A 14,140-nucleotide genomic window follows, 5' to 3' on the forward strand; every position below is an offset into this window, starting at 1 on the left:
AGACTCTCACTGGATTGAAGCATGTCTACTCTATGTTCAAAGACTGACATCATTCAGCATGCTGAAAGCAGAGGACAGTCAGCCAGTCAGACTCTCACTGGATTGAAGCATGTCTACTCTATGTTCAAAGACTGACATCATTCAGCATGCTGAAAGCAGAGGACAGTCAGCCAGTCAGACTCTCACTGGATTTAAGCATGTCTACTCTATGTTCATTTGTGAAGGGGAAAAAAATGAATGTACATTAAAAAATAGAGACAGATCAAAGAACGTGTCTAAAAGGGGGAGTATCCTTAGAGATTTTAACACTTTTTTTTAAAGCTTTCTTAAGATGACATCATTAATTTCCCCAACCCTTTGCCATCTTATAACACACAAACCTCTTGTTCCACTTCTCTACAGATTCAGGAACATACATACAAAATACGTACACAATATAAAATATGTACAAAACCTATGTACAAAAATATGGGACTGACATATGAACCAACTCACTATCTTTTCTCTGAAAGGGACATCCATCTGTAATTTATGAAAAGACACAGTTATCCTCTCCAACATCACCCACAACATATCAGCAACATAATCTGAAACCTCCTGACATTTCCATAAGAACTAACCATCCATGAGTTGTGTGTGTGTATATATTTACATATTATCTACAACCTCTGAGAAGCCTTTATTTCCCTTTGGTATCACTTCTTAAAATGAAAGTTCTACCACTTTACTGTCTGATGTATAATGCACTGTTTTCATTCTTCATCTATTTAACATTTTTTGAGTTTATCTACTATGTGCTATTTTAAACATCATAAATTAACAAATTTTAATATTCTAGAAGCACGTAAAAGTCCCAATATTTGTGAACCTTAAGTATGAAGGCCTATTATCCCTATTCGAACCTCCAGGAACATACAGGTTTTAACAATGTTAGCTCCAAGTGTTTGTCTTTCTACATTAAGAGTCCTAATCTTGTTAATCTACTCACTTATGGAATTTACTCCTACTTGCTTTACCAATATGTTTAATTTATTTAGAAATGAATTAAAATAGAATTTTTAAATACTGATGGCATTACTAACAAAATAATAGCAGCTAAAATTTGAGGGTTTACGATGTGCCAGAAAACTTGCTGTACATTCCTCTTATAATACTACTACTAAGGTAAGTACTGTTTTTAACGCTTGTTTCACAGATAGGAAAATAAATTGGTCCACCACTCCTCATATTCTCTCCTCTACACTGTCTTCTAGACAGTCTTGGGTTTAAATTTTCTAATTCAACTTCCTACATATTAACTGCTTTTCCCACATTTAACCAAGGCTTATGAAGAATAGAGTCTTATTAATTATAAAACAGTCAAAGATGTATCCTAAAAGAGTATCCAAAATTTTGGTCAATTAAATTTTGCTTAATTAATAAATATTATAATCCAAACTCAAATTATACAATTTACCTCTCCAAAAAATAAAGTTTTCTATATATGTTTAATATAACATAGAAGGAAAACAAATTTAAACTGTACCCACTGCATTTAATAATCCTAAAAGTGAAATTATGGTTTTAATGCAACACACTTACCTATTCTGTACCTGAGTAGCTGCAAAATGAACGTAATTCTTCTTCTCAAGAAGCTTAGCCAACAGATTCTCAATTGCACCTTTCTGGTTTTGAAAAGCTTCCTCCAAAAACTGATACCTTAAAACCAAAACAAAAACTACCTTTAAAACAGAAAATTTACTATTCAGATTTTGGAAATGAAGAATTACTGTATGAGTCAATCTTGAAACCCTACTTAAATGACCAACATTCTATGCTGGCCACACATACTTTACCTCAACAGCAATTTTTAACTACCAATCCCTTCCCTTCTGACCAGACTGTGAAGAGCCATTTTAAGACCAAAAAAAAAACATCACTCAAAAAATGTTCCAGTGCTCATACATTAAGAGCTTTGATTCAGGATTACATTTTTAAAAATCTAATTATTGGGGTAAGTTATATATACTTCAAATCAAAAATACAACCATATTATAGAAAATACTTTCAAAGGTGGGAAAACCACCCAAAGTTCCAACATCATAAAATCACTGCTACCACTGTAATATATAGTTCCTTAGTCTTTTTATTACGCATTTTAAAATACAAGTGTAACTATAATGTATGCACAATTTCGCATCTGACTTTTATTCTTTGTGCTGTCATTTGAAATAATTTTTCAGTCCTAGATGCTATATAGTCAAACTTCACAAGGGTTATAGCAATAACAGTCACACACCATAAAAGGATGATCAGGTCAACAATGGACCACATATACAATGGTGGTCCCCTAAGATTGGGACCATACAGCCTATGTGTGTAGTAGGCTACACCATCTAGGTTTGTGTACGTACATGATGACGTTTGCACAATGACGAAATCGCCAAACATGCATTTCTCAGAATATATCACTGTCAAACGATACAACTATAAAAATATCACCAACATCAGTTTTATCATAACTTTGTCAACATGAGTGGTGTTATGTTAAGATTTTCTAGTATTATAAGAGTGAAAATTTAGACGTGATAGTAAAGACTACTGGTCCTTGGGTACTAAGAAGGTACAACAGCTTTCTTTGCTAGTTTTACTTCCTTTTTGTAACTGTTCATTAAGCCAATAAATATGTTTTAGCTTCTTTATGCTAGGGAAACATGAGTAAAAAAATCCATTATTGCTCATATTCTAGCAGTATGAATAATATTACTACAACAGGCACAAATATGAAATGATACTGCACTATGATAAGAGATATAACGAAGAAAATATAGTCTGCAACAAGAACACAGAGAAGTCAGAATAGGAATATCCTTTGCTAAGTGCAAGGGCATATTTGGGGAACTACAAATACTTCAATATAGCCAAAGAAAAACATGCAAAGGTCGAAATATGAGACAATACTAATGAAATCCAGAACCAGACTATGAAGAGTCAGCTACATCATGCTAATTTTTGGATTTATTTTCTCAGTAATGGGATATCCTTGAAGAAGTCTAAACCAAGATGTGATAATCAGGTTTACATTCTAGAAAAATCATCAGATAGAAATATAAAAGATATGAAGAGGAGAGAAGGGGAAGACCAGCTAGAACTCTAAGACAGTAGCTCATATGAATTATCAGGGTACAGCACTAGTTGGTATAGCTGAACAAACAAGCTAGAATAATGGACTTCGTCAGAGACATCAACAACACTGGTGATCTGGGAGTTTATGGGGCCCCAGTTAAAGCAAGGTCGACGGTATGACCTAAAAACTGAATGCTTAGCTAAGGCATAGTCAAAAAAAGGTCACTGGAAATGAGGAGTTCAAGGTACTGACAAAGTTATAATTATCTATGTGGACACAAATCACTCAAGTAAAGGCAGCAATTGAAACGAAGAGGAAAACTATGAGCACCTAGATGTTTGAGTCTCAGGGAAGGTCTCAATTAAGGTAAATACAGGAGGAAAGGCTATGAAGTTATTAACATAAAGAAAGTTTGTTAAGATAAAGGAAAGTCTGCTTAGTGGTGGGGTTCAAGAGGTAAAGGAAAAATGGAGGGCAATAGAAGGAAAAGCATAGAGCAATATGGGAATCAGTGTGAGAGAAGCGCTGGCAAGTGAGGTCTTTTTTACTTTGTGCATGGATTTAAAATTTTTTTTACTGCAGTAAAACATACATAACAAAATTCACCATTTTAATGATTTTTCAAGGAGAATACCTTTTAAAGCAAAAAGTAAATCTGTCTATAATGTAAAGTCTAGCACATTATAACTTGTATAAGATAGTAATTAAACAGCACAAAAGCATGTGGGTATTTTAATTTAAAAGGCTTTAAAAAGGTTCTACCACTAGATAGGTGACCCAAAGACTGTTCTTTCATTAAAGAACATTTGATTTATTACATATACCATAATTTCTCTATGTCCAAAATAAAATTTTACTTTGTTAAATTTGTACAAATAAAGTAGGAGTAACAGATTACCATGCTAACCCTTCTGATTTAATGAGCCTGACACAGTGAGCAAGATCATCTGACACAGAGTTTGATTACGTCAGCAAATCAGGCATTTTGTAAAAAGGTCAACTAGTAACATAATTTACAAAATTTTAATTCATAAAATTTAACCTTGTACAAATTTATTTTTCTTCTCACTTCAAAATAAATGTTTTAGAATCCTGTTTCTAGGAATATCTTATTACATTCATGTGAATAAGTAGCAAGCGAACACATTATGATACACCTGGGTCAAAGTATGTGTCCTTTCCTCCCCTTTTATAGGAGTTGACAGCTGAGCTGCACGTTAAAGGATGAATAAGAGCTTTCTAGGCAGACAAACTTGGAAGGACTGTAAACGCTTTCAGTGGAGAAAAAAAAGAATAGGACTACAAAAGTACACAGTTCTGAAGCCATCTGTCCCTTTCAGGGTTAAGCAAAAGAAGGCAAAACTAGAAGAGTAGGGAAGTACCAGATGCTAAAAGTCCTATTCATTTTGCTGAAGTTGAATTATGATAATAAATAATAGTGAACCATCAAGGGACTGACTGAAAAGTGACAATCATTTGTCTCTGTTCACTTGAATAAACTTCAACTGTATTATTAGAAGAAACTGGAGCTTGAAAAACAAAGGAGCAATATGGAAGCAATTTTGGCTATAAGCTACTTCTGATTCTCTTAGTTAATAGAATAAACTAACATTGCATTTCTTTAATCAAAATTACAGCTGAAATACTTTAGAAATGGGGAGAAAGAATAATGAATAAATGGATTAAGCATAATTTTGATTAATATGTAAATACATGAAAGCAGTTTCTTAGATTTTAATCTTGCATATGAAGTAGTAATTCTTAATAAGGGTTTCCTTAGTCACAATGAGCTATTTTCAGTACTTCAAAACATCTAGGTAAAAATTATGCATGCCCATGATTTAGTTAGGACACGCTAAGTAACACTCTCTGTGCTTTGGACTACAATTATAGAAACTCAGTATACTAAATATATACTGGTTATCAGGTTTTGATCAGAATTAATCATCATGCTTTTTTTTATTATTGAGAAATAAATTATTATTTAATGCAGTTTGCTAAGAAGTTTTTGAAAATATAGTTCTCATAAGAGTAGGACATGAATAATAAAAGGGTTGTTTTTCATAAGGTTGAGAATCACTTAGCTAATAACTTCAAACTATAATTCTGAATGCACATTTAGAGTCTTACACAGTCCTGAGCTATACAGGGATGCTACTCTACTTGCCAAGTTAATACAGTATTATTCTGAGTAATTGTCAGTGTGTATAACAATCGATACGATTTTACTCTGGAACTTCTAGGGAAACATATCATCTTAGTTTGCATTCAAACTAAGTATGTAGGGAAACATTTTTTTAAAGTTGATATGTAGTAATTCTGACTCAGCTTCTTTTTTAATTCAGCTATTCCATTTTAAAAAATTACATAAAATTTCAAACATATTAAAGGAGAGATTCGATTTCAGTGAACCCATCATCCACTTTCAAGGAAGTATCCATTTATAGCCAGTTTTGTCACTACATCCACCCACTCTATCAAGGTTACTTTGAAAAAAATACCAAACATCATATTTTATCTAAGCATCCATCAATCTAATCATCCATCAACACAGCAATAGCTAGCCTGCTTTGAGAATTTACCATGTTTTCAGGCACTGGTGCTAAGTATCTAACATAGATTCTCTCATTAAATCTTTAGAAATATTTAATGACACAGGTACTATTACTAACTTCACAGTATCAGAAAAATATGTAGTAATAATTATATTTATCTTATAGGACTGTTCCAAGAATTAAATTGGTCAAAACACACAAAGCACTTAAGCACGTGCTTACTAAAGCACAGAAGGTGCTTAAAACTAGTTATCATCACTGTTTTTAGCAGTAATTTTAAAAGATTTTCATTGTTACAATATAAAACCTCAATCCTTCAACAACAAAAAGTCTACTAAGTACATAAGTTCCTCATAAGAGTGTTTTCGAGAAAAATTTAAAATGAGGCTCTCTTCCTTATTTAATACTCTATATGAAGGGGAGATGATAGCCATAAAAGTTCAGGAAGAGCTACAGAGAGTAGAATTCTGAGCAACCATGATGAGAACCTAAAAGGGTGGAAATTTAGAGAAAGCTTGGGGAAGACATTAGGATTTCCCAAAACATTAGTATTAACATAAACATGACAGAGAACAAAAACTAACTTTAATCGAAATCTCAAAGGGCACATGGTGACCTCAGCTGATATTTCAGTTACCTAAGACTTCATCAGTAGAACAGGTTGTTACTTCCTATTGCTATTTTCAAATTCACTAATCTTTTCCTCTGTAATGTCTAATCTGCTATTAATTCCATCCAAAATCAAACAGGAAAAAATGGGGGGTGGGGCAGAGGAACAGTGAGTTTTGGGACAACTGTGATAACACTTACATATGGATAATCAGCCTCCCCAAATGGGAAAGGAGAGGGAAGAGGAACAAAAACTGGAAGAAATTATAATAATAGATTAAAATTTTCCAAATTTGATAAAAGCTATAAACATACTTATCTAAGAAGCTCAACATCCTTCAAGCCCAAGAAACATTAAGAAATTACACTAAGGTATATTATTTCCACACTGCTCAAAACCAGGAATAAAGAAAAAATCTAAAAAGAAGCTAGAGGAGAAAAAAGATATGTATGGAAGAATAAGGATAGAACAGTAGACTTCTCAATGGCAACAATGAAGCCACAAGGGAGTGGAGCAACATCGTCAAAGTACTGAAAGAAAACTGTCAATCTAGAATTAGTTATCTAGCAAAAACATCTTTCAAATATTAAGGTGAAATTTGTGGGGGTGATAAGTATGTTCACTACTTTGATTGTGATGATGGTTTCACAAATACAGTCATGTATCGTTAATGACAGGGAAACGTTCTGAGAAATGTGTTGTTAGGCGATATTATCATTGTGCAAAAACATCAGAGTGTACTCACACAAACCTAGATGGGATACCCTACTACACACCTAAGCTACATGGTACTAACCTTATGGGACCACTGTTGTATACATGGTCCGCTGTTGAGGGAAACATCGTTATGTGTAACTATGCCATCATAAGGCAGAGATCTGAAAGAGCTATGACCTCAAAGTAAGGAGGTGCTAAGAGCAACCTGCTCCTCTACTACCTCTAAAGGACTAAAGGAAAGTTACAATAACACTGTGGAAGAAAGACGGGAAGAATGCTTAGAAGTCGCAGTCACAAAGCACCCCACATGTGGATTTTTAGATAAAGTGTACACCATCTGATGGTCCAAAACAACTTCACTCTGGAAATTTAATGCTCTCAACCTGGTAGTGCTTCCATGCACTAGCAAAAGGAAATTCAATTCTTTATTGAGGAAAGCATCATAATTCTAGAACAAAGAACATGCATAAATAATTTTTCAAGGAAAATGAGTAGTTCATAGTTCAAAATAACCAGATATATATAAGGAAACATGACAGCTTGAGCAAAAATCAACAGAAAAACAAAGAGGAAGAAAAGACTCACTAACAGAAGCAAAACAGCTGTGTTCACTGTATTTAAAGAATGAAAGACAAGCTAGCAAATATTCAGGCAACTATTTAAAAAGGTGAGTAAAGAATACAAAGAACCTCTAAATATTTTTGGCAACTCTGTGAATCTATAACTTCATATCTCAAAATAAAAAGATTTTTAAAGTGGGGTGGGGTGTGAGGGAAACTTTAAAATTTTAAATGTAATGGATGATTATTAATGGAAGCTTAACATGGTTAAAGAACATATTCATGAGCTGAGATTGTTCAGAAGAAAATGCCTCTCTGTTTCGCACTATGAACTAAAAAAATGGGAAATACATAGGTTAAGAGAGATAGAGAATGGTATGAGAAGGTCTAACGTACCTCTAATTGGAGTTCCAAGAAGAGACAAGAATGCAACAGATGCAATATTTGGAGAGATCACTGATTCAAAGACACAACCCAAAGACTGGGAAAAACAAACCAAAAGAGGTAATCTTAAAAAGCAATCAGAAAACAAAGACACCTTGTTACCTTAAAAAGAATGACAGGTAGGGGGCTGGCCCCGTGGCCGAGTAGTTAAGTTCGCGCGCTCTGCTTCGGTGGCCCAGGGTTTCGCCAGTTCAAATCCCGGGCGCGGACAGGGCATCACTCATCAAGCCACGCTGAGGCAGCATCCCACATGCCACAACTAGAAGAATCCACAACTAAAAATATACAACTATGTACCGGGGGGGCTTCGGGGAAAAAAAGGAAAAATAAAATCTTTAAAAAAAAAAAGAAAAAAGAACAGGTAGAAAGTTTGCTGACCTCTTAAGAGCAAAAAGGCAATGTGCTAACACAACCAATGTGTTAACAACAAAAAATAACTGACAACCTATAAATAAAATGCTGTACGTAGCAAAAATATTTTTCAAAAATGAGAGAAAAATAAAGACATTTTTAGACAAACTGATACCAAGTTCACTACCTATAGACTGTTTCTAAAAAACATTCTAAAAATAATAAACTTCAGTCAAGGAAAATGAATCAAGATGGAAGGTCTGAGAAGAAGGAAAAAAGAACAGAGAAAATGGGGCGAAAAAGCAGGATAAATCTAAAACACTATGTAAATTTAATAACTAATATTCGACAGGGGTAAGAAAACAATTAAAATACATAATTACAAGGAAAGCAAAGGAGAGAGAGGAATGAAGTTTGGTTTTTTTGTTTTTTGTTTTTGAGGAAGATTAGCCCTGAGCTAACATCTACCACCAATCCTCCTCTTTTTTGCTGAGGAAGACTGGTCCTAAGCTGACACCCCTACCATCTTCCTCTATTTTATGTGGGATGCCTGCCACAACATGGTTTGACAAGCAGTACATAGGTCCGCATGGGTGAACCCCGGGAGGCCGAAGCAGAAAGTGCAAACTTAACTGCTGTGCCAGTGGGCTGATCCCTTGTTGTTTTTTTTTAAAGATTGGCACCTGAGCTAACATCTGTTGCCAATCTTTTATCCTCCTCCTCCTCCTCCCCAAAGCCTCAGAGTACATAGTCCTGGTTGTGCTGTGTGCGACACCACCTTAGCATGGCCTGATGAGCAGTGCCATGTCAGTGCCCAGGATCCGAACCAGTGAAACCTTGGGCCACTGATGTGGAGCACATGAACTTAACCACTGAGCCACGGTGCTGGCCACAGGAATGAAGTTTTTAAGCAGTCTAATATTACTAGGCAGTGAGTGATGATATTAAGTTTAGACTTTGATAAATGTATATATTGTAGCTTCTAGAGTAACAACTAAGAGAAAAGAAACAATATGGACAACTTTGAAACTAGCAAAATAGGGGAAATGGAATTATGAAAAAGACTTTTCAATCCAAAAAAAGGGAAAAAAAGGAAAGGAAAATAAATTAGAACGGGAAGGGAAATAAGAAATCATGAAATGAAATGGTAGTTTTAAATGAAAATATTTGAGTAATTATACTAAATTTAAGTCAACTAAGGGCTCAGTTAAAGTGGAAAGTAAAAATGGAAGGAAAAATATATACTATGCAATTACTAACGAAAAGAAAGCTGGCAAACAACACAGACTTCAAGGTTAACATGACAAGAGACAGAGATCAACTCAACTGGTTCAATTCACCAGCAAGATAATTTTAAGTATGTATGCTCTTAATAACAAGTTTAAATATATAGAGAGCAAATAGTGATAAAACAAGAAGAATTTAAGAAATTCAGAATCATAATTGAAGATTCTGACACATCTCTCTGAGTAAAAGAACAAGCAGACAGAAAAACTGAAGTACAGATAGGAATACAATTAACATACCTGAGGACTACGAGACTAGAGTGTAGAACACTATACCTAAAGTACAGTACCTATTCAAGTGCACACAGAACCTTTAAAGAAGCTAATTTTATAGTAGGCCAGAGATCAGCAAACTTTCTGTGTAAAAGATCAGACAGCACATATTTTTATGTTTGCAGACCCTAATATCGCTGTCACAACTGCTAAACTGTCCCTCTGCCTTTGTAGTGGAAAGAAAAGCCATGGGAGCATGGCAGGATTTACCCATAGGCCACAGTTTGCCAATGGGTGTACTAGGCCATAAAGCAAGTATTAACAAATTTCAAAGGACTGAAATCATACAGGCCACATTCTCCAACCATAATGCTATTAAATTAAGACTATAAAAAAAAAAAAAGATGAGTTTTACATGTGTTCAGAAATTAAAAACAAAAACAACTCTATAACCTATCCTATGTAATTTCTTGTTCAAAGAAATCACAATGGAAACTAGAAAATATTTTGAATTGATCTAATAAAGACCATCTATCAAAATTTGAAATAGGGCTAAGGCAGTACTTAATAGAAAATCTCTATTTATTAGAAAAAAAAGGAAATTTAATAAGCTAAGCATCCATCTCAAGAAAGTAGAAAAAAGAAAAGTAAAACAAACCCAAAGAAAGTAGAAGGAAGGAATTAAGATGAATGGAGAAACAAACACAATTTAGTGAAGATTAACAAGCCAAAGTCAGTTCTTTGAAAAGACTAATACTGACTAAATTTGTGAAAAGACTGCTCGAGAAAAACAGAGAAGGCACAAATAACTATTATCAGGGATTAAAGAGAGGTCACCATCACTACAGATCTAAGGACATTAAAAAGATATTAATGAAGCCTAGCATCAAGAAATTTGAAAATTCAGATAAAATGAACAAATTTATACAAAAATATAACTTTGTAAAACTGACATAAAAAATAGAAAACCTGGGGGCTAGCCCTGTGGCCGAGTGGTTAAGTTCACACTCCACTTTGGCGGCCCAGGGTTCAGCCGGCTCGGCTCCTGGGCACGGACATGGCACCGCTCGTCAGGCCACGTTGAGGTGGCATCCCACATGCCACAACTAGAAGGACCCACAACTAAAATATACAACTATGTACTGGGGGGATTTAGGGAGAAAAAGTAATTAAAAAAAAAAAGAAGATTGGCAACAGATGTTAGCTCAGGTACCAATCTTTAAAAAAATTTTTTTAATTAAAAAAATAGAAAACCCAGGGGTGGCCCCGTGGCCGAGTGGTTAAGTTCGCACACTCCGCTGCAGGCGGCCCAGTGTTTTGTTGGTTTGAATCCTGGGCGCAGACATGGCACTGCTCATCGGACCACGCTGAGGAGGCGTCCCACGTGCCACAACTAGAAGGATCCACAACGAAATATACAACTATGTACCGGGGGGCTTTGGGGAGAAAAAGGAGAAAAATGAAATCTTTAAAAAAAAAAAAAAGAAAACCTGAAACACAAAGAATCTAAAGCTACAGTTAAAAAACAAACATAATCAAGGAATTCCTATCCAAAGTACATATCCTAAAGAAACACATGCACATGTACCCCAGGAGATGTGAAGGAATATTATTTTTTTATACTAGTCAAAACTAGAAACAACACAATTATTATCAAGAAAAGAATGGATAAACTACAGCCAAGAAGTTCCCCAACTTTATTGGATCATGATGCCATTTAGCGTCTCAGTAATTTTTTTCAGAGAAGTAAAAGATATACCTAAGAGTTCCATTTATAAAGTAGTTAGGTAAAAAAAGAAAAACAAATCCAGATTTTTAAAAGATATTTTAGTTATTCTTTATCCTGTATTTTTAGGTAATTCTGTATATATGATGTATCTTGTGATTTTAAAGCTTTTAAAAAGTATGCAGTCTTTATTGACATGCACAGAACTCTTCTATTTGCCAGGAAGTATTTAAAGGGTAGGAATCCCACAGTAAACAAGATAAAATCGAGTCCTCTTCTTCTTTTCCTTACATTCCAATTAAAGACGAGAAAACAAAATAAAGTGATGTGATAGACAGGACACGAATGCCTAAAAGTTCTAGACTGGGTACACAAAAAAGGGTTCTTGAAGAGTGATGACATTTATACTAAGACCTCAAAAATAGGAACCAGCCATGCAGAAATCAGGGATGAAACATAAATGATTAGACGTAGGTTTGCACTGCTGCCAAGGAAAATGGCCAACTGATCGCGTTTTTACTTTTATAATAATTTTACCAAATAACAATATTTTTACCAACATATTTCTCAACTGCCAGTCCCTTTGCCAAACGGAAAACTGATCACTCTGAACATACTTCTTTCTCAAATCTTCTCTCCTGATATTCCTCTTTCAAGCTAACTCTTAGCCATACTCAATGCTTCTCTTTCCAGTCATAACCAATCATTCTGCTAGGTGACTGACTCATGAGCCTAACAGATCCTCAGATAGTTTGACAGACCCACAAACTCATATTGAAATTAACAAGGCTCTTTTCAGCAAAACCAAAATGAATTAACTATATTTGGGAGATAATTGTAGAGATGAACTATTACTGAACCATATACTCAATCTCAAGTCACATACAGGCTACAAGACTCAAACACAGCAAGGACAGTCTCAGTTTTTATGATTGGACAGTCATCACGTGGCATGGTACCTGGTACATGGTAAGCTCTCAAATATCTACTGAACAAATGAGCTGAATGAACACTGAATGAAGTTCAGTAAGAAGCTGGTTTTTCTCTGACAATAAATACATTTCATGAAAACAAAATGCTTGGATAGGAAACCTTGATTTGTCACCACAGCTCTCACTCTACTTCCTTCAGAGGATCGATGGTAGGTGGGAATTTATACGTCATTTCTACCAGCTATTTGGATCTCATGTGAAAGTCTTTTTGAACTTTAGAACAATTTACAGAAAAACTAAAAGATGAGTTTGGCAAAGATTCCTCTAAAGTAGCGGTTCACAACCTTCACCGAAACACAAAAACCACCTGGGGTGACTTACCAGTATTCTTAAAATACTGTAAAAATTTTTTGATACCCAGAATGTAATTTAAGATTGTTATTTAACCACTCTAGGGTAGGACTAAGGCATCAACTTTTTTAAAGCTCTCTAGGTAGTTCCAAAATACACCTAGGATTGAGACTATCTGCTCTAAAGCTTATCCATACATTTATCAACCCATTCAACCATCTTTTTAATGTAAAAGACTAATTCCAAGGAAAGCTGTTTCTTTAGGAAAACATTTTAGTGAAATTTCACTTACATAGTTCATTCAAGTGACCACCATTATAAACTATCTTATGCTTTAACAAAAATGTCTGATGTTAGGTTTTAAGCAAGCACTCTCTCTTAAACCATCCTGATCCTCAAAAACAATCTACAAACACCCTTGTCTAACTATATATAAAACTGCAACCAGGGACAAAAAATATTACAGTGGAGCAAAGGCAACCTCTAGCCTCAGCCACAACAGAGTAACAGTACCAGATCAGTCCTGCCACCAAAAACTATAAAACAAGACAGAAATACACGAGGCAACTCTATTCAGTCACTGAACTACAGAAAAATTTTGCAGTCCTTTAAAGAGCACCGCTATCACCCTGCCTTTCTGTAGACGATTTCTTGATGACCAGCACAGAGCATCGCAGACCAAGCAGAGCACAAGTCTCTTTGAGCTGAGGAGGTAGAAACTGAGGTTTGGGACTACTGAGCAGGTGGAATCCATGGAGCAGGGCACTGGAACGGAGGGAGCTGTGCAGGGCGAGGCTGGGGAGTGACAGGGGAAGGCGAAGAAGATACAGAACAAATCAATTCCTCACAAGTCCTTGGTCAATGTCGAGGCTGTACATGCACAGGATGAGATTATACAAGGCTTACCAGAGAGCTGCTGATATGAAGTTGACACTGGAAGACAGAAACTAGAGGTTAAGCAGTTCTGGGAGACAGAATTCCAGCTAAGCCAGTGGGGAGAGACACTTTGTTCACCTCCCCAGGCACCTACCTAAGAAACTAGAAATGCCACACCTTAAAGGAAACGACTATATGGAATAAGTTCTACTCCAGGCTTATTCTATCTTGACAAAGCCTAAAACCAAGCCTTCACAAGATCTTCCAAGAAATTTACAGTTTAGAAGTTGAGTCTCACTAAGTTAGAGAGGCTTGGGAAATACCCTGGGCTTTTCACAGACCCTCCCTAACAAAGGGTAAAACCAAACTTACACAAGATCAAGGTGATCAGCCAGTAATTTAACTGTCTGCTA

General features: G+C 35.3%; 1 protein-coding gene across 2 annotated transcripts in view; it reads right to left on the reverse strand.

The window, feature by feature from the left end:
• The window catches only part of TRIM33 (tripartite motif containing 33), a 116,601-nt gene that overhangs the window by 35,825 nt on the left and 66,636 nt on the right, over positions 1 to 14,140 (reverse strand). For both annotated transcript variants that reach the window (XM_046645362.1, XM_046645361.1), the window contains exon 5: positions 1,582 to 1,698. In XM_046645362.1, coding sequence (XP_046501318.1) covers positions 1,582 to 1,698 — 117 coding nt within the window. The remainder of the gene's footprint in view (positions 1 to 1,581; positions 1,699 to 14,140) is intronic.

This window comes from Equus quagga, chromosome 18, assembly GCF_021613505.1.
Source record: "Equus quagga isolate Etosha38 chromosome 18, UCLA_HA_Equagga_1.0, whole genome shotgun sequence".
In the NCBI taxonomy this organism is placed as follows: Eukaryota; Metazoa; Chordata; class Mammalia; order Perissodactyla; family Equidae; genus Equus; species Equus quagga.